Source organism: Dama dama, chromosome 18, assembly GCF_033118175.1.
Source record: "Dama dama isolate Ldn47 chromosome 18, ASM3311817v1, whole genome shotgun sequence".
Classification (NCBI taxonomy): domain Eukaryota; kingdom Metazoa; phylum Chordata; class Mammalia; order Artiodactyla; family Cervidae; genus Dama; species Dama dama.
In genome coordinates, this window is record NC_083698.1 from 97,766,737 (window position 1) to 97,788,818 (window position 22,082).

The following is a 22,082-nucleotide window of genomic DNA, read 5'->3' on the forward strand; positions in this document are numbered from 1 at the left end:
TTATCCTTAGTACTAGTTGAATAAATCACTTTTTAAAAGGCAAAATGTTAGCAAGTGTTAATAAGTGGTTATAGATCATTTATACTTTCTTCATTTTAAGTCTTAGCATCTTCACTGCATGGTGAATATGTAGTACTTTTGTGATAAGGAAAAATGTTACTTTTTACAAGTCCTCAGATATTGCTGCTCTATTGCAACTGCGGTAAAGTTGCAAATTCCAACTTTGCCTCTTAACCACGCAACCAGTTTTCATGTATCTATGTTATTAAGTGTTTCACAACACCCTAGATTCTTAGAGCTATATCTGGGAATAACAGATTCTTCTCAACTACACTCAACTGCCATATTCTGACCTTCATAATTACAGGCAGAAGAAAGACAGAACGCTGTACTCAGTCACGTCCAATCCTTTTCAACCCCATGCAGCCCGCAGAAAGTGGGCCCCATGGAGCCCACTAGCCTCCTCCATCCACAGGATTTTTCAGGCCAGAATACTGGAGTGGGTAGCCATGTCCTTCTCTAGGGGATCTTCCCAACCCAGGGATCAAACCCAGGTCTCCTGCACTCTAGCCAGATTCTTTACCAACTGAGCAACCAGGGAAGCCCTCATCATTACAGCTACAGTTCAAACAGCCCCTAAAGGAACTTACAGGTTGAAAGCAGTGTCACAAACTGCTGGGGATCGTTTCAATGGATTTAGCAAAATCAACAGGGTTGTTTACAGTGTAATCAGCAACACTGCCCTTAGACCTTGGCGAGCAGAGCCCCTGCCCTGGGCTCCATGCCCTGACTGCACCCTGCCCCAGGTGTGGAGAGGCCATGTGTGTGGCTGAGGGGTTCCTGCAGCACTCTCACCATGCTATGGTGCCCAATCCTCTGCCCATAACACCCCAGGCCTGCTTCCATGCCTGAGCAAGTCTCCTCCCTTTAGATCTGCCAGGATGATTGCTCATTAGAGAGTGGGTGATTATGCTTGCGCTGCCGGGCAGGGTGTCCACCCATGTGCACAAAGCCCCTTGTGGGGCAGGATGGAGCCTGGGCTGAGAAGGGAAGGGCTGAGTGATGGCTGGGGGCAGCCCTCTGCACGCTGTCACCTCCCCCCACAGGATTCCAGGAAGTCTGAGAATTCTACATTGGAACGTGACCCTGTCCATCATGGTGTATCTGTCAAGGTAGGAGGATAAAATATTTTAACAGTTTGCTAGGATGATTTTAAGTTTTTCAATATTTAGGCATAAGCTATATGGACCTCTGTATGGCTTCATTTTTATGAAATGTCCAGACTAGTCAAATCCACAGAGAGAGATGGGTTAGTGGTTGCCAAAGGCTGGAGGAAGAAGGGGAACTATGCATATGCCCATTGTATGTGTCTTTATCCATGTTTGGGTGTGTGTGCCATGCTTAGTCTGGAGAAGGAAATGGCAACCCACTCCAGTGTCTGGAGAATCCCAGGGACAGAAGAGCCTGGTGGGCTGCCACCTGTGGGGTCGCACAGGGTCGGACACAACTGATGCGACTTAGCAGCAGCAGCAGCACCCGCGCTTAGTCACTCAGTCATTTCTGACTCTTCGCGACGCCATGGACTGTAGTCCTCCAGGGTCCTCTGTCCATGGGGATTCTCCAGGCAACTATACTGGAGTGGGTTGCCAAGCCCTCCTCCAGGGGATCTTCCCAAACCAGGGATCGAATCCAGGTCTCCCACCTTGCAGGCAGATTCTTTACCATCTGAGCCACCAGGGAAGCCCATGAATACTGGAATGGGTAGCCTATCCCTTCTCCAGGGGAATCTTCCTGACCAAGGAATTGAACTGGGGTCTCCTGCATTGCAGGTGGATTCTTGGGAAGCCCTGTTTGTGTGTATACAAAGCTGTATATATCAAGGAATGAAGACAAGTAGACACTCATTTACTCTACAAGTGTTTGGCGATGGGATGGGGGGCAAGAACTGGAGCACAATGAGGATGAAGAAGAATCTAGGAAATCATACATTCCTTCTGTAAGCTTATGGTACACCCGAGTCTTTAAATAGGCAAGTTATTCAGGGGGGTATGTAATGTAATTCAACTATAACACAACAGTCTATACACTTGGGAGAATTACTTCACTTCTCCAGATGTTAGTTCCCTAGTCTGTTAATTCTGAGGGTTGGACTAGATGTCCTTTAAAGGTCCCTTCAAGCTCTAATATTCCATGATTTAGTGATTTTAGATTACCCTTGCAGCTGTGTTTACTGGATTTGTTCCTGGTGAATATGAGGTTCTTGCTTCATCATCAAAGAATTTGGAGATGAAATGATAGGTAAGAAGTGGATATATTTAGAGAGAAACACACTCCACAGACAGAGTATGGGCCCTCAGAAGGTGCGAGAGAGCTTCGATATATGGCATGGTTAGTTTTAATGAGTTGGATAATTTCATAGGTTAATGAGTGGGAGGTTTATTTCAATTATTTTGGGGGAGGGACAGAGACTTCCTGGAATTGGGCTACCACCCACTTTTTAGCCTTTTATGGTCAGCCTCAGAACTGTCATGGCACTAGTGGGTGTGTCATTTAGCTTATGTTAATATAATAGGACACAACTTAGCAACTAAACAACAACAGCGTATTACAGGAGCAAATGATGAGGTTCAAAGGTCTACTGGAAGTCAACTATTTCATCATCTTGGATCCAGTTGGTTCTAACCAGACTTTGTCATGTCCTATGGCTATATCATTCTTTTAAAGGTTGTGCCCTGCCCCCTTCCCGCCTATTTCAGGTTCAGGAGTAAGATAAATTAAGTCACCCAAACAACACATATTATAGTTTCTTACTGTGTGTGGGTGTCATAAGACAAAGCAACAAGGCCAGGTAAGAATCATGGGATTGAGGAGTCATAAAATATGTCATGAGCCAATTGTGTAAGAAGTTCAAATCACTCAGCTTATTGCACTCAATAAACTCAAATTAGTCACACCCAATAGTAAAGAAAATACAGGAACCACTCTGAAGAGGTGTCAGGGACAGGAGGCATTCTCAGTGCAGATGGCAGGCACAGGTTCTGCATGTCAGCATGGCAATCAGTGTGGCACTGGCTTTTCTCAGCAGTTCTTTCTACTCCGGCAGCTTCTGACACGCGAAGTCTCCACCTTAGTGTGTGTGCTCCACTAAGACCCTTCTCCAGCAAATGTGTTCAGTCAGTTCAGTCGCTCAGTCGTGTCTAACTCTTTGTGGCCCCATGGACTATAGCACACCAGGCTTCCCTGTCCTTGACCAACTCCCAGAGCCTTCTCAAACTCATGTCCATTGAGTAAGTGATGCCATCCAACCATCTCATCCTCTGCTTCCCCCTTCTCCTCCTGCCTTCAATCTTTCCCAGCATCAGGGTCTTTTCCAATGAGTCAGTTCTTCACATCAGGTGGCCAAAGTATTGGAGCTTCAGCTTCAGCATCAGTGCTTCCAATTAATATTCAGGGTTGGATTTCTTTTAGGAGGGACTGGTTGGATCTCCTTGCAGTCCAAGGGACTCTCAAGAGTCTTCTTCAACACCACAGTTCAAAAGCATCAATTCTTTGGCGCTCAGCTTTATGTGTTCAGACCCTATCTTTTGTAAGGTACAGTCCCTTGGGTGCAACAGTTACAATCCCGGCTACAAGGAGCCTTACCTCTAGACAAAAAAATGTTGTCTTCTATTTCAGTAAACAGAGTGCTCTCTGCCATCAAACCAACAGTCACTGCAGCTGTCTTGACAGTGCCTCTTAAGTGGAATTCAGAATGGAGAAAAAGAGGACACTGGCCCTGGATAGTTAAGATGCATATCAAAGGAATAATTTCAACGAGCCCAGTCACTTCCATTTTCCCATACATAAAAAAGCACTGAAGTCCTTAAGATGTTGGGTATTTTTTTTTTTTTTTTGTAATTAACAGTAGTCTTTTGAAGTTTGACTACTTCTGTTCTCCAACAAAAATCCCTATATACCCTGGCTCCTCTCTTATCTCTTTGGAACAGTTCCTCAGAGCCATCGGAGAGGTTAATTCCCAGGCTATAGTCCTTAGTAAGTTTCCGTGAATAAACATAACTCTCAACTTTTAGGTTGTGCACTTTTTAAAGTCAACATATAAGCATGTGTCTGTGCATGTGTGTGTACATGTGTGTTTTAGTTACTCAGTCATGTCTGACTCTTTGCAACCTCATGGACTATAGCCTGCCAGGCTCCTCTGTCCATGGGATTTCCCAGGCAAGAATACAGGAGTGGGTTGCCATTTCCTTCTCCAACATACAAGCATGCTGCTGCTGCTGCTGCTAAGTCGCTTCAGTCGTGTCCGACTCTGTGCGACCCCATAGACAGCAGCCCACCAGGCTGCTCCATCCCTAGATCCCCCCCAAAATCAGGATGGCTAAGACAAAGATCATTGCTCACCACCCATTTCCACAAGGATTCATTTGTAAACTCACCACATTTGCAGACTGACAGTAGGACTCTTGGAAGAATTTAAGGTAAAAACAGGATGACGCATCTGTGCTTTGGATGCACATGTGTACAGACAGGTCCCAGGCTTTGGGTAGCTCAAACAGTAAAGATCTGCCTGCAATGTGGGAGACCTGGGTTCCATCCCTGGGTCACAAAGATCCCTGGAGATAGGCATGGCAACCCACTCCACTATTCTTGCCTGGAGAATCCCACGGACAAAGAAGCCTGTTGGGCTACAGTCCATAGAGTTGCAAAGAGTCAGACAGGACTGAGTGACTAACACTTTCACTTTCATAGGTAGTCAAAAGTGTATCTCCGGAAGAATTTTAATGACTCTAGATTCTTCCATCCTCCATACATAGAAAAGCTAAAAAGATTAACTGGAAACATCTGTTCTTTATGATTAGCTGTAATCTTACCAAGATACATGCTTGACTGCAGGTATCCCCCAGCCAAAAGTCATGCATGAACTGACTTTTCCCTTACTTCTACTGAGTGGTTGCTTCAGAGTGCACCAAGTGGTTCTCTTGGGCTTTAGTTCTTAGAAAGACCCTGACTAAAACTTAAAACTCACAGCTCTTACGTTATACATCTTTAAACCCTTTCTCCACACCCTTAAAAACAATTTCCTGGAATTTCCTGGCGGACCAGTGATTAGAATTCCCAGCTTCAGGAGGGTCCCGGCTCCACCCGTTTGGGTAACTAACAGCCCACAAGCTCCGTGACACAGCCAAACAACAACAAAACTTACACACACACACACCCCAGCCAAAACAAATTTAATTATTTCACTCCAGTTACCTTAATTTACATATTCAAAATATTGCATCAGACCTTTAGAAACAATCAAGATGGGTGCTGCATTGGCCACTGTGACTTAATCTTGTGTTTCCCTATTTCTAACGAACGAGAGGTTCTATTCTAAATTCTAGGTAGGAATTATAATGTCACATCATAATGGAGATGTATCTACGGAAATAAGAAATCGTATTCAGGGTAACTCCCGCCTCCAAACATCAGCATACTCGCTCCGGGAGAAATTTGATTCTAAGCCGCACAGCACAGGAGACCCGCGATCACGTGCCAGACAGCTCCCAAGGCAGCTCCGGAGTCCAACGCGGTCCAAATCGGAAGTGGTCCTTGAAAATTACTTTCCCGGGAAACCTGTTTTTGAAAAACCGTGTCACTTTTAATTAGCTTTTTCCTAATGTAAACTCACAGAAATACAGACAAACTCTCGCTCTCAGTACAGAGAAAGACACTTTCATGCGGAGAGAAAACCTTTCACGCCCGGCAGCAGCGATAAGCCAATGGGAACCAAGATGCGCAGGGTACCAGTTCTCCGGCGAGCGCTACTCCGGGAGGGCCAGTCTCCTGGCGGGGTTGCCGTGGAGACCAAGCGAGCTTTGTGGATGCTGAGGCGCGCTGAAGCCAGGCTTTCTGCTGTCTGTCTGCAGAGGGGGTTAACAGGACCGGCGCCAAGATGGTTAGTGGCGTTGAATAGTGAGGAATAAGTTTGAGTAGGTCCTGGGACTGGAGATTAGAGATTCCTAGCACACTTCTGGTTTAAGTTTAGGAGTGTTAACGGAGGCAGATGTCTGTGCCCTCCCCCATGTACCCACCGAGGACAGGGCTGCAACTGTAGAAACATCGTTGCTTTCTTCTCTCCTGCTTCTCCGTTTTCCCACTCCTGAGCTGCGTGTGAGATGGGAAGCGGACCAAGGGAAGGCTGAGATGACAATAGCTACCCGAAAGCATCTCTTACCTCATTCTTGTTGGAGGAGATGAAGAAGTAGGGGATAGCGGTTTCGTTCAGCTCAAGCACCGCATTTTAGTAAAATGCGTGTTACGGAAAGAGTTTAAATAGGCTTACAAGGGGTTTGTTGTTCAGGATTTGACTTATGAATCCGGGAGCTGTCACTCTCGTTTTTAAATTGACCCCGGGAATGGGATCATACAGCTATCTTTGTTGTTTCTTTCACAGATGCTTTCAAGGGCCAAACCTGCCGTAGGCGGGGACCCACCGCACACTGACAAAAGAAAGAAGAAAGGTAGGAAGATTCCAAAGCTGGAGGAGCTACTTTCACAAAGAGATTTCACTGGAGCTATTACCCTGTTGGAGGTAATGTCCAAAGAAAGTTGTTTCTTAGAACGTAAATAACCATCATATAGAGGAATGCATGGGTGAATGCTGGTTGCTATGCATTGAACAGGTGGGTGCATTCTGGGACTTCCTGTAAATCTAGTCAGGCACAGATTCAAGGTTAACTATAAACCTGACTAAAAATGAACTAAAAAGATAGACTTCTTTCTGTCTCTCTCTCTTTTTTTACATGATAGACTTATTTCTTGAGAGACACTTTTAATTATGTCTAGTTCCACTGATGGCAAATCCAGCCTAAAAATGTAGAGGGGCATTTAATACAGTGTCAGTTCACACATTGCCTATTCCACCCCCTGACAAGTTTATGATTTATTCCTATTAATATGTAATAACATTTTGATCAAATTTAAATAATTCTACCATGTTTCATGCTTATTGTCTGAAATACTGTATCTTCAGAAGATATTTCAAATCTCTCTGGCAGTAGTTCTCAACTTTTAATACTCATAAGAGTCACTTGTGGTACTTGTTTAAATGTACATTTCTGGACTCCTACCTTGTGTGTGTGAGTTGCTCAGTCATGCCCAATTCTTTTTGACCCCATGAACTATAGCCCACCAGGCTCCTCTGTTCATGGGATTTCCCAGGCAAGAATTCTGGAGTGGGATGCCATTCCCTTCTCCACGGAATCTTCCCGACCCAGGGATTGAATCCAGGTCTCCTGAGTTGCAGGCAGGTTCTTTACTATCTAAGCCACCAGGGAAACTCAAGAACCCAATATTTTGGGCAAATAGCCTAAGTGTTGATGTAGATGGTCCACTGATACTGCACTTTGGGAAATGGTTTTGTGGGAAGAACATGTTATAGAGAATGAAGGGGCGCACCAAAGAACAAAGAGGGGAGGAGTTTTGACAGCACAGCCAGTTGTGTTGTGCCATAATCATTTCTCTAAAGCACTACAACAGCCGTATTACTCTATCAACAATAAGTGTTGTAATCAGCTTTATATATCTTTCTCAGTCTTGCATGTAAAGTCCTGTGTTTCTTGCTAGTGTGCTGGTGTTGAGCACATTGCTTAAACTTTTCTGGTGTCAGATTTCTTATCTTTAAATCAGGGGAGCTGCCTTGGAAGGACCCTCTAGCTCTGTAAATCAGTGGACTGAGTGGTAGATACATGTGTGATTTTTGTTAGTCTCTTTTTCTCTTCTCTCTTTTCTTTAAGGAAGTGACCACACTTTCCTTATTGTGTGATCCCATGCTGCCTTTAAGTTGTCCAGGGAGGCTCAGCTCTATGCTTTCATTCTTAGGTAGCCAAAGTGCCATGATGGATCGGAATGGGAACTGCCCTGGTGTGGGATGAGGAAGGGCCTGTGAGCTCTGCTGTGGCTCCAGGGAATTCCAGGGGCAAATTCAGGGAGACCTCAAATAAGAGTTTCTTCCGACTTAAGGCACTGCACTCAAATTCACAGTATTTGGTGAGAGGTTGTTATTGTTTAGTCGCTTCAGTCGCGTCTGACTCTTTGTGACCCCATGAACTGTAGCCCACCTGGCTTCTCTGTCCATTGGGTTTTCCAGGCAAGTATACTGGAATGGGTTGCCATTTCCTTCTCCAGGTGAGAGGAGAATTTCTAATATTATAGAGTTAGCTATAAGAGTAAGTTTTTATTTAGACAAAGTATCAACAGATATCTTCTTCTTGTACTGGTCAAGGCACCTGAAGCTTTGTTAACAATGATTGGTTTTTTAAAATTTTATCTTATTTTTATTATAGTTGCTTTACAATGTTGTGTTAGCTTCTACTGTACAGTAAAGCGAATCAGTTATACTCATAAATATTTCCACTGTTTTTTAGATTTCCTTTCTGTTTAGGTCACTACAAATCAACAATGATCTGTTTAATTTTTACTTTTTCACTTATGCTTTTGACTTATTCCCACATAGAGTGGGAAAAAAAAAAATCTCCTTTTGCCAAAAAAACAAAAAACCTCATGGTAATTCAGACTTCTCCTTTAGGATCTCACACCTTTCCTCCAAAACAGGACTTTTGTTTCATTGGATGATGAATTCATGAATATTTTTTTACAATGGACATAAATGATTCAGTGGTCTTTTAAAATCTTTAATTCTTGTAGGCCCTGGCAAGCCTGTTCAAGGGTGATAGAATGATTTAATGCCTTGTCTTCAGTGAAAAGTTATAACCTATGAATAAATATATGTGTGTGCTCATGGGACAGGTTTGAAGTGTGAAGTTAAATGCAGTAGAACATGGGATAGAGGGTGAAAACATGGGCTTTGGAATCAGTTGGCTCCGTGGTCCCTAGCACCACTCTTAACTGGCTGTGTGTGGCCTTGAGGTCACTGCTTAATTTTTCTAACCTTCAGTTATTTGGCATTAAATATTTCACAGAGTTCTTATGATCCTTATATATCATCCAGAATTGTTATGAGGCTAACTCTTAGATACTTCCTGGAGTAAGGTGTCAGTAAACACAAAAACAATTGTGAAATATTTGAGGAAAAGGTAGTTAATTGTGCTGAGTTCTGTGGGTATCAGTTTGATTAAACTGAGATTATCTTGCTTCCATAACTTGCAATTTCCTATTGTTTGTTAATAACTTAACATAGCAGTTTTTTAAACAAGGGCTTACCATTCAAAGTATTCATGATTTTTTTTTTTTCATGAAATTTTAACGTGAAGTTCAAACGTCATGTTGGGGAACAAGAAGAGGATACTAATTTGTGGATTGGATACTGTGCTTTTCACCTGGGTGACTACAAGAGAGCTTTGGAGGTTAGTTAAATTTTTTTTTTTTTAAAGTAACTGTAGGGTTTTGAAATGTTACTAAGTTTCGTATTATAATAATACATGCTCATGGTAAAATTCAAGCAATATAGAAGGGAACAAAGGAAAAAGGAAAAAAGTCACCCTGTCTGCCTTCCTCCATCCTATTTCTTTGTTAACCAAAGTAAGCATCGGCTCTTTTTTGATATATTGCTTCAGAAATCTTCTATATATGTTCAAGTATATGTAGCAATGTTAGTTTACTTTTTCCTTTTAGATATATACTAATGAGATTGTTCAATATATTAATATTAGTCTTTCTTAAGGAAATCTTCAGGAGAAGAAAAATAAGCCCTTTTGATTAAAAGTTTTATGATTCTTTTCTCCAAAATAGTTCGTGGTTATTTTGCAAGGTTAATTTTAGACATAGGAAAAATTATTTTATCTTTATATTTTTTAATATATTATTTCTTTAAATATTTTTAAAAGTATAGTTTTGAAAGTTGTTTTTCTTGGTCATTGTAAACCCTACAATGTAATTAACAATCTATGGAATTATGGCTGTACATAAAAATTGTAGATGCCTTATGTCAATAATTTTTTTTTATGTCTATAATTTTTAACTCATAAATGAAATCGTTTTGACCTTTCTTATGTATTCTCACTCTCAAAATGTAATTTAAGGATATTAAAAGCCTGCACTACTAAAATGAAAAATATCCGAGATCAGGTAATGAGAAACAGATATGAACAAAAGCAACAAAATCAGTGAAAGAAAAGTGAAGGTGTGAAGAGGGCAGAATAGAAGCTGGTAGTATTTGTGAAAGATTTAGGAGAAGAGAGAGTAGTTCAAATGGAGTAAGAAAGAAAATAGGCATGTGGTGAAGACTGATAGTAAAACAGTATATGGAAAATGTAGTTGACAAAGTGAATTTCAGAAACTGTCCTTAACAGGGAAGGGAAAAACCCTCAAAGACCAAATTTTTAAAATGTAAAGCCAAGTAAACAAAGCCAGAAAACAATTAGAATGAAATCAAATTTGTAGCATATTAAGGTTATCGGATTTTAAGTTAGCTGAAACTATGCATTTTAAATGTCTTTTTAAGTTAGCAAAAAGAAAATATTTTAGTTGTTTTTCATTTCTGCAGTTTGTTAGCCCATATCAATATTAAAAGGGAAAAAAAAAAACTAAGTGTAGGGTTCTATGGGCCACAGTCCCACATGGGTAGGCTTGAGCCCTAACTGCAGTATTTAATATTACAGGTATAGAATATAAGGAGCACATGTGTGTACATGGTAAGTCACTTCATTTGTGTCCGACTCTTTGCGACTCTGGACTGTAGCCTGCCAGGCTCCTCTGTTCGTGGGATTCTCCAGGCAAGAATACTGGAGTGGATTGCCATGCCCTCCTCCAGGGGATCTTCCCGACCCAGGGACTGAAATTACATCTGCATCGGCAGGCGGGTCCTTTACCACTAGCGCCACCTGGGAAGCCCTAAGGAGCAAATAGAATTCTCCTAAATGTGAAGTTGCCCAATCAAGAACTCCTATTCCATTATACATAAAGGAATGGCCCATTGATTGCTTTACTGCTATAAGGGATCACTGGTTATTGTATATTTCAGGAATATGAAAATGCAACAAAAGAAGAAAATTGCAATCCTGAAGTCTGGGTGAACCTAGCCTGTACCTACTTTTTTCTTGGAATGTATAAACAAGCTGAAGCAGCTGGATTTAAAGGTAAATGAGCCCTTTTAATATCTGATATTCATCACTAATACTAAGAGTCATTTTGGAGATTTTTAAACTTACTTAATACCTTTCTCGAGGAAAAATCAAGTGACATTAGAAAGCTAAAAAAAAAAAGAAAGAAAGAAAAGCTCTACTCTTCAAAGAATATTGGATCTTAGCAACTTTATGTTTAACAGCAGAATTAATCTCTGTGTGCCTTACCCTTAACCCTCCCCACTTACCTCCCCAGAAGCTAGAGCCAAAAAGCAGAAGGATGAGAGAAGAAAAAGACAAGGTGCCTTTCTTAGGCCCTCCTGTGGTGGGACATTCATGCTGGTGGGAGGAGTTGGGTATAGTTGTTCAAGCTCTCATGAATGTGGATTTTATAGCTTCTTGCCCTACTTGTAAATGACAAGCCTAGTAATCTCAGCTTGAAGAATCCAAATTTCTTCCCTTTTGTTTGACTTATGAGGTCAGTCATCTTAGGAGAAGTGAATTCAGATTTGCCAATCAGTGTAGGGCAAAATGGAAATATGGGAGGAAAGATTAAGAATAATTAGAGTATGAATCAAATTAAAATCAAAGAAAAATAGAGAAAGTGGGCAAAAGAATGTTTGTTAGGAAATATGGGAGCGACGAGTGTATTCCAGGGTAGAATTCTTAGAGAATTAACTGGTAAATACATATTTAGATAGAATTCCAGTTCAAGGTCATGGAAAATCTCTTGATTTGTACCCAAGTTGTTTCAATTTACTGATGTAGTTTTTCCCAATTCGGTTATAACGGTCTTTGAGTTATTTAGCTCATGTTTCTAGACTTTGTGTGTAGAACAGTTAGATGCATGTAAGGTGATCAAGGTAACTATCTCTCTTTCCATATATATTTTTTCTTTTTTAACATTGAAGTATGACTTTTTGTTGTAAAGAGATATATTAATAATATTGAGTGCCCAGAATTAGGAAAATTCTCCAAGAGCACAAAGGGGATCTGGAATTTAAAAGATGTTAACCGTTTTGCTTGGCTACCTCTTTTAGATGGCAGATTATCATGCCAGATCTGTGGACAATGGGCTAGTATTTAGGAAAATGCGTGCGAGTGTGCTCAGTTGTGTCTGGCTCTTGGCAACCCCATGGACTGTAGCCCACTGGGCTCCTCTGTCTATGGGATTTTTCGGGCAAGGATATTGGAGTGGGTTGCCATTCCCTTCTCCAGGGGATCTTCATGACCCAGGGATCAAACCTGCGTCTCCTGCAATGACAGGCAGATTCTTTACCACTGAAGCACCTGGGAAGCCCCATTTAGGAAAACATGGCAGTGTAACTATGAAAAGAAGAGTTCAGAGGGAATTGACAACACTGAAAGGTTGTTGTTGAACACGCAAAGACGCTGGGATCCTTGGCCTCCGGAGGAGAAGAATTCAATCCGGGGCCAGAGACGAGGCTTGATCACTCAGAGCTTTTGTGTAATAAAGTTTTATTAAAGTATAAAGGAGATAGAGAAAGCTTCTGACATAGGCATCAGAAGGGGACAGAAAGAGTACCCCCTTGCTAGTGTTAGCAATGGAATTATATACTCTCTAATTAGTTTTGACAGTGAATCAAAAGAATGTCTGGAGGTTGTAAAGACCTCACTAGACTTACTCCCATAATTTACACCTTAAGATAAGGTGTAACGGTGTAAGATAAGGATTAGCCAGAAGGTTTTTTCTGGAGACTGTCTTCAAGCAGGATACATTATTGTTATATGATCCTAAGGAATGTTGAAGGACCAAAAAAGTTTGTATTTTCTTGCTTCTTGAGAATTCCAGACCCCTCTCTCCTTGGGGACCCCTAGACTTCTTATCAACCTGCCTAGGAAATGACTCTCTCAACTGGATTCCTGTATGTACTGATATGACCACAACCATTTGCTTCGTGTTTGGTCCCGCGTGTGAACTACGCGGGAGGGGCTGCTGCTGGCACCGTGAAGAGTGCAGGCTGTGCTTTACCACGACAGAGCCAGGAAAACCAGGGTGGGCACGAGCAGAACTCTAGACTGTTTTCCTTCTGGTCCTTGATGATGTTCTTTCTACTGCAGTAGGACTAGACTAAAATATATTTTATAGCAGAGACATAGCAGGATCCCATGGGTAAGGATTTGGGAATATCCTTATCTGAGTCTCATGTCACTCCTACAAGGGACTAAGTGCCATAGACAATTGAGGTCTTTAATAAGCACCTTGGATTTTTTTTCTCAGCTCCAAAAAGCCGACTTCAAAACCGCCTCCTCTTCCACTTGGCTCACAAGGTATTTTTGTGCTTATTTCACCTTTTTTAATGTAAAATCTTGTTTTTCTTTTTTAATTGACATAAATTAAAACTTTTGTTTTTAAAATATTTTTCTCTTTCTTTCTTGTTACCAACATGGGTGAAAGAGAATTAAGTAGAAATTCTTGTTAATGATATGTTTAGAGCAAGTAGAATACAGGTATTAGTTTTATAGGATTTTTCTTCCCCATTAATGTTTTTCACCCTGTTAATTTATTCCGAGATGTTAGGTTTTTGTTCTTCTTAAGCAATAGTCTTTTAAGATTAGTTTGTTTCCACCATCTTATTGTCTCTTAGGAAGCAGAAGCAAAGATGCCTTGTCCTGACTCCTGAAAATAAATACGTACTTTTCTGAATTGCCTGCCTTATGGCAATAATTTTGATTATCATCATAAAATTATTTCTTAATACTTTTTCATATTATAAAATCACACATTCTAGTAATCAAAATATAAATATGCAATAAAAAGATATTTTTGTTGTTGTTCTGTCGCTAAATCATGTCTGACTCTTTGTGACCCCATGGACTGCAGCACACCAGGCTTCCCTTTCCTTCACTATCTCTCAGAGTTTGTTCAAACGTCTACCATATTTAAAGTTAACTATATTTCAACCTTTTGGCATATCCCTTTAAGGATAATTATTTTTTATATGCATATTTGTATTTTTGTTCATTTGTTTTGCAGAATGGGATTTATGTTAAATATATACTTTTGTATTCTACAACTTACCTTTAAATTGTGAACGTATCCCTGAGTCACTAGTCTTCAAACCCATCCGTTTTAAATAACAATCCATTATATGCATGTGCCACAATTCTTTCAGCATTTCCTAGTTATTTGGCTTCAAGATTGATTTTGATTTTAATTATAAAAATGTAATTCTAACATCCTAGAAATATACTTATTGGGTTATTGAGTATGAACAATAAAAATTTAAAGCTGTTAATTGATAGTGCTAAATTATTTTACAGGGAGTTTATCTGTAGATAGTACTTGAAAATAATTATTTTTGGTGTATTTAAAAATTTCATGCTGTAATTATCTCTCTTTGTTTAGTTCTTTCAATTTTTGCTTTACATGTTTTGCAGACTCTCATTAAGTGCATACAGATATAGAATTGTTATGTCCTTTTGGTGAATGGAAACATTTATCATTATCATTATGAAATATCTGTCTTTATCTCTAAAACTCTCTCTTCATGTAAACACTACATTGTCATGTTTGTGTAGCTCTATCAGCTCTCTTTTGGTTAGTGGTTGCCTATTACGTCTTTTTATATCTGTTCATTCTTTACTTTTCTATGTCCTATTTTAAATGTGTCTCTTATAAACAGCATATAAAAAAGATAGAAACATAGAAAATAAAAAGGGAGGGAGAAGATATAAAGAAAGAAATAGAAAAGAAACAGAAAGTAAGAAGAGGGGGGTCAAGTAATTAATGGGTTGTAACTAAAGACTAAGACTCTGCCTCTGGAGACTATTTTATTCTTTGTCTGAAGGCGAGATAGAGAACACTGGGAGCTGAAGGGAAACAGGGAGAACAGGCAAGTGGCTGAGGAAGTGGGGAATTAAATTTGTGTTACATAAGTGTTGATTTCTCTAACCATACTCTAACATGAATTTTTATATGTCTTTTTTCTCTTACAATTTTAGTTTAATGATGAGAAGAAATTGATGAACTTCCATCAGAATCTTCAGGATATCACAGAAGATCAACTCAGTTTGGCCTCAATCCACTATATGCGATCTCACTACCAAGAAGCTATTGATATTTACAAGCGAATACTGCTAGATAACAGGTGTGAGTCCTGTTGTGCCTCCTTGAACTCTCATTTTGTTACTTTCTTCTGTACCCAGTTTGGCTGAGGACCTAGTGTCCTTTGGTTCTAATATCACTGTGTGTTCGAATCTGTTTAGCCAATAATCTGGTGAGATTAAGATCTCCTTATTGTCTAGACTCCTTATTGTCTAGATTGTCTTTCCCCCTCTTAATTGCCCTCCCATTAAGTTTCAGTACCACAAGTATATTGTATATCTGGTTATGTACTGTATGTATATCTGTATACAGATATATGTATATGTACTGTATGTATATCTGTATGTATGTATATATATAAAATAAATATTATGTTTAATCTCTCCATAAGAACCAATTTTCACCCCTTTGGGGGTGATATCACTCCTGTTGAAAATGCATGGTCTAGGTGTATCATTGTTCAGTGTTGTAGTTACATTGAAGGTAATTTGCTAACAAAATTAGAAACAAACTGTTCTGAAGAACTAGTATTCCAACTTTATCACTGACTACTTAGTCTCTCTTCAACATCCCAAAATATCTCATCCATCTCTCTTCTCCCTCTTTTGCTTTACGTTCATAGTCTCCCACTTGTTCCCATTCTCAGTCATCAAATCCACTTGCCTTGTCTGTCCATCTTCTGTATGGTGTCAGCTTATTTGCATTTATACGTCATTATGGATTATATTAGTTTTGTTTTTTTAACATGAACAGGTAGTGGTTGAACTTTTCCCTTTCTCCTCTAGTCATCATCTTTTACTCTACTTATATCAAAACACTCAAATACTATAACACAAAAAGAAAAATGCTACACTGATCATATTGCCTTTTTCTTTAAAAAAAGAAATGTCCTCTTTGTCTTGCTGTCCAGTTGAGCCAGTAAGAAATGTCTCTAGTTTGACAACATTTTTGTGAAGTAGACTTAAATTGTGAATCCTTAATTTTTTCTTCTAATAGGGAATACCTTGCCCTCAATGTTTATGTGGCCCTATGTTATTACAAGCTGGATTACTATGACGTGTCTCAAGAAGTCCTGGCTGTTTATCTTCAGCAAATTCCTGATAGCACCATCGCACTCAATCTCAAGGCCTGTAACCATTTTCGCCTTTACAACGGCAAAGCCGCTGAGGTAATGATGAAATCTGTTCTTTTTTTTTTTTTTTTATTAGTTGGAGGCCAATCACTTCACAACATTTCAGTGGGTTTTGTCATACATTGATATGAATCAGCCATGGATTTACACGTATTCCCCATCCCGATCCCCGCTCCCACCTCCCTCTCCACCCGATTCCTCTGGGTCTTCCCAGTGCACCAGGCCGGAGCACTTGTCTCATGCATCCCACCTGGGCTGGTGATCTGTTTCACCATAGATAGTATACATGCTGTTCTTTTGAAATATCCCACCCTCACATTCTCCCACAGAGTTCAAAAGTCTGTTCTGTATTTCTGTGTCTCTTTTTCTGTTTTGCATATAGGGTTATCGTTACCATCTTTCTAAATTCCATATATATGTGTTAGTATGCTGTAATGTTCTTTATCTTTCTGGCTTACTTCACTCTGTATAAGGGGCTCCAGCTTCATCCATCTCATTAGGACTGGTTCAAATGAATTCTTTTTAACGGCTGAGTAATATTCCATGGTGTGTATGTACCACAGCTTCCTTATCCATTCATCTGCTGATGGGCATCTAGGTTGCTTCCATGTCCTGGCTATTATAAACAGTGCTTCGATGAACACTGGGGTGCACGTGTCTGTTTCAGATCTGGTTTCCTCAGTGTGTATGCCCAGAAGTGGGATTGCTGGGTCATATGGCAGTTCTATTTCCAGTTTTTTAAGAAATCTCCACACTGTTTTCCATAGCGGCTGTACTAGTTTGCATTCCCACCAACAGTGTAAGAGGGTTCCCTTTTCTCCACACCCTCTCCAGCATTTATTGCTTGTAGACTCTTGGATAGCAGCCATCCTGACTGGCGTGTAATGGTACCTCATGAAATCTGTTCTTAATTCACTTCATTCCAGTTTGAATTACCCTACACTTCCTGGGTTATTGATAAAACTATTATCTGTTACTCTTGATTAATATCCCTTTGTTATTGCCAGTGTGATTCTGTAAGAACCCAACTGTATAAATATTTATACTTACCAGATATTCTAACAAAGAGTGTTGACTTCTGAATTCTCTGTGTGCATCTGATATACTGTAGATGATCTTTATCTATGTCTTACATTACCTTAAGTATGTTAAAAACCAAATATTTTTGCTTCTTTCTCTGAAATATGTTTGTGGCTCAGAGTCATCAACATGTAATCAGAAACCTAGAGTATCTATCACTCTCTTCTCCTTCATACGCAGTCTCATTTTCTACCAGTTCCTTTCTGTTCTGTTCTAGATACCTCTTTTCTCTGTTCTTCTCCTTTGCCGCTGCTCTAGTTCAGGCATTCCTTACCTTTTCTTTCAACTCCTTAAATAATTTTCCTGCCTTTAGTCTTTGCTCTCTTCAGTCCAGTCATTGAGTTTTTTTTCACACGCTCATATCCTCCTAGTGCCATGGCTTTGTACGCAGCATTCTGTTTCCTGGAGTGCCTTTCTCTGCTTAGTGATACTTCAGTATCTCTTTAAGGTTACTCCCAGAAGCAGTAGTGGGGGGCATTTTATAAGTAGTTAGAAAGTGGTTAACTTATAGGCACTGTGCAGAATACTTTGTATCCATTTTTTAGTTTCCCTCACAATCCTGTGGATAAATTCTGTTAATATAGCTCTCTTTTTTTCTTTTTTCCTTGTTGTTATAGCTGTCATTTTATTTGAAACTCAGAGTATAGAGAAGTCCATACATCATGATCTCATTTTATTAAACTACTCACAAACACATGCATACACATATATATACATATAAACATAGATATAAATAGATCTATAGATATATAGATAGCATGTTCTATATCTATACAGATTCGGTATATATATTTGAATATACTTTGTGTACAGATATGTTTAGGTTAACCCTATGAGGGGGGTCCGTGAGTACAAATTACTTCCTTGGCCATTATTTTAGTTGATGTTGGAAGCCACCAAAATTTAAATGCAAAATTTCTTTATGTGTCAACACTCTGCCCAAAAGATAGTGTAAGTGGCATCATACCAGCCTAGAGTAGGGGAAGGAATGATTGTGCTCAGTCATGTCTGACTCTTTGGTGACCCCATGGACTGTAGCCTGCCAGACTCCTCTGTCGATGGGATTTTCCAGGTAAGAGTATTGGAGTGAGTTGCTATTTCCTCCTCCAGGGGGTCTTCCCAACCCAGGGATCAAACCTGCATCTACTGCACCTCCTTCATTAGCAGGCAGATTCTTTACCACTGCACCACCTGGGAAGTCCAGAATAGGGGGAGAGAGTAAGAAATTGAAACTAGAAAATTAAGTACTATATCAAAGCAAAATTTATTGTGTAATAGCAGGAAGCACTATTAATATACTTCACACTAACAGCAGATTGAGTTGCTGAGTGAAACAGCATTTATCAGCTGGTGGATGGAGAACACATATCCTTAACATTTGCTCAGGTTCACTTTTCATGGCTTATGTTGATAAAGATGCTCACTTGAGGCAAAAGAAATTCTTACAATTAAATTGCTTAGTATGCAATGGAATGGTTGCTTTATGTAATGAAATAAAATACATTCTTGGATATCCTCATTTCAGCTAGAGTCCCTGCCTAATTGACTAGTTTCCAGCATCAGCAGTTTAATAGTAAACTGGATTTGCAATTTGATCTTTAATTAGAGTTTAGGTTAAAATAAATAAAAGAAGTATGTTTTTGTCTTTCTATATTGAGTCAGTCTTGGGGGCTTTGCCAATTTTGGCATAAGGCCCAACCTTTTAAATGTTTATATTTTGTCTGCACATGTTCTTTCCATAGTCTGGAGTGGGTGACATGGCTAACCAATATGCTCTAAATGTAATGCTATCCAACTCAGGACAGCAAATTGTACTTCTTGTTCACTAAAAGCATGCTTTTTCATTTGAAATTGTGCATGTGCAGATTACATATTGATTGTATAATGTTCTCCAGCAGTGGATAACTATAACAAATGTACCCTAAGGAGCTTTCTTTTCTTTTTTTTTTTTTACAGCAATAGGATATAGTTTGTATTTACTTACGATAGTTTTATTAAACCTTTTAAAAGCAAGCATTCCTCTAGTATCTTTTATAATGGGCTCTGTATTGTATAATTCATTCTCTCCCCAAACACCAAAACATTCTGCTTTTCTATAGTAAGCATGAAATATTATGTAATGATTCATTCAATTCTTAAAGTCCTTTGAACAACTCACCCAAAGTTGTACAACTAACAAGTGAGAAATTCAGATCTCTAAAGCCCATAGGTGGCTGATTCATGTTGATGTGTGACAGAAAACAACAAAATTCTGTAAAGTAATTACCCTTCAATTAAAAAATAAATTTAAAAAAAGAAACAAAACAAAACAAAAAATAAAGCCCATAGACTTAACCACTAAAATTTAATGTAAATTTAGGTGTGCAATTCTTCTCTGCTCTTAACTTATATATATATATATATATATATACACACATTCACAAGTAATAATACAGCTACCAAATAACAAGCATGATTATATATATATATATATACATATATGAAATCAAACAATATGGTTATTATATCTTACCAACAAATAATTGGTAATAATATGGCTATTATATATGATTTTATATCTATATAAAATCATGCTTATTGTTGCCTAATTACCTTTTTTTTTTTTCCTGGACAAGTTTTATTATTCACAGAGAGGAAGGAGCTCTGCACTTGACTGTGACTTTCCTCGTGATTACCAGGACATTACTCAGCTCCTCTCCCTTCTTCTTGGCATGGATGTGTGTCCCCACCCTTTTCTTGATGAACTTGAGGCCTGCTCTCAGAGACCTTGAGCAGCTCCATGGCTTGCCACTCCCCTAAGGGGTGAAGCTGCAGACCTCTCAGATCATGAGGCTTGTTCTTGGTGAGGTGCCCCCAGTAACAGTGGCCATAGCTCTGGTGGCTCACGTTCTTAGTCATCTTGTAGGCCTTGCTGACACCCACGATCATGGGGTAGCACAGAGCCGTGGCACTGAGCTGCATGGGGGCCCTTAGGGTCCAGATGGTGGTGGGTCCTAATGGAGCAAGGCCTCATGAACCTGCTTTAATTATCTTTAATCTAGATAAGCTTACTGAGGGTTGAGCCTTGTGGCATTTGTATCCCAGGACCTGGCACAATGTATATACAAAGTTGATGCCAATGAAGTAATGGTTGAATGAGAAATTTAAAATATGACTAACAGGTTAAGGGAGAGTCATGTTTAAAAAAGGAGGAAGTTCAAAACAGGTCAATAAAGATGAAGATTAAGAAAAAGCCATTGGATTTCATAACTGGGATTTCCTACACTGGTTGGGGTATCATTATTATTGAGTGTTGAAGCTAGATGTCAAGGAGATAAGGAGTGAATGAGTAACCTCTTGGACTGAGAAACGTCCTAAGGGATATGGCAGAAGAAAGACAAGTAGATGATGAAGAAATAGAAGCAGTGAGTATAGGATGCTTGTGAAAGGAAGGAATAGTTTCAGAGGACAAAGAAATTTTATCCAAATTCCAATCTTAGGTTACTAGCTATGTGGTTTCAGTACAAAGTATGCAAAATAACAATACTGAATTATTGTAGGTTTTTGTGATGTATATAAAGTCCTTAACTTTATATACATAGTAAATAGTGAACTGAGCAATTATCAAAGATTTTATAGGCTGAAACATAGTTAGATTTATCTTTTTCTTTATGTTTAGTGCTTTTTGTATTTTATTTAAAAAAATATTTCCTAACCCAAATTTTGTTCTCTGATATTCTAGAAGCTTATTGTTTTGCCTTTTACAAATCCAAATTATCTGTAATTATATCTAAAAGGTTTTATTTCTCAATTAATGACAAAGATTGACAAGTTAGATTGAAAAGACCAAACCCTAATACATGTTTTAAATATTATTGTTGTTGTTGTTGAGTCATTAAGTCTTGTCTGACTCTTTGGGACTCCATGAACTGCAGTACTCCAGGCTTCTCTGTTTTATCACCAACTCCTGGAGCTTGCTCCAACTCATGTCCATGAGTCAGTGATACCATCCAACCATCTCATCTCTGTTACCCCTTCTCCTCTTGTTCTCAGACTTTTCCAGCATCAGGGTCTTTTCCAAACAGTCAGCTCTTCACATTGGGTGGCCAAAGAATTGGAGCTTCAGCATCAGTCCTTCCAATGAATATTCATGGTTGATTTCCTTTAGGATTGACTGGTTTGATCTCCTTGCTGTCCAAGGGACTCTCAAGAGTCATCTCCTGCTCCACAGTTCAAAAGCATCAGTTTTTCGATGTTCAGCCTTCTTTATGGTCCAACTCTCACATCTGTATATGACTACTGGAAAAACCATAGCTTTGACTATGTGAACTTTTGTCGGCAAAGTGATGTTTCTCCTTTTTAATATGCTGTCTAGGTTTGTCATAGCTTTTCTTCCAAGAAGCAAGCATCTTTTAATTTGGTGGCTGCAGTCACCATCCACAGTGATTTTGGAGCCCAAGAAAATAAAATCTGTCACTGTTTCCACTTTTCCCCATCTATCTGCCATTAAATGATGGGACCAGATGCCATATCTTCATTTTTTGAACGCTGAATTTTAAGCCAGCTTTTTCACCTTCCTCTTTCACGTTCATCAAGAGGCTCTGTAGTTCCCCTTTGCTTTCTGCTGTTAAAGTGGTAGCATCTGCATATCAGAGGTTATTGCTACTTCTCCCGGCAATCTTGATTCCAGCTTGTGCTTCATCCATCCCTGCATTTCACATGATGTACTCTGCGTATAAGTTAAATAAGCAGGGTGACAATA

General features: G+C 39.4%; 1 protein-coding gene across 1 annotated transcript in view; it reads left to right on the forward strand.

Moving 5' to 3' along the window:
- The first annotated feature begins 5,813 nt into the window (after nt 1-5,813).
- IFT56 (intraflagellar transport 56) overlaps nt 5,814-22,082 on the forward strand; it is a 38,807-nt gene continuing 22,538 nt past the window's right edge. The window contains exons 1-7 of the mRNA XM_061165892.1: nt 5,814-5,935; nt 6,434-6,571; nt 9,252-9,344; nt 10,961-11,075; nt 13,303-13,352; nt 15,027-15,172; nt 16,126-16,297. Coding sequence (XP_061021875.1) covers nt 5,933-5,935; nt 6,434-6,571; nt 9,252-9,344; nt 10,961-11,075; nt 13,303-13,352; nt 15,027-15,172; nt 16,126-16,297 — 717 coding nt within the window. The 5' untranslated portion in view covers nt 5,814-5,932. The remainder of the gene's footprint in view (nt 5,936-6,433; nt 6,572-9,251; nt 9,345-10,960; nt 11,076-13,302; nt 13,353-15,026; nt 15,173-16,125; nt 16,298-22,082) is intronic.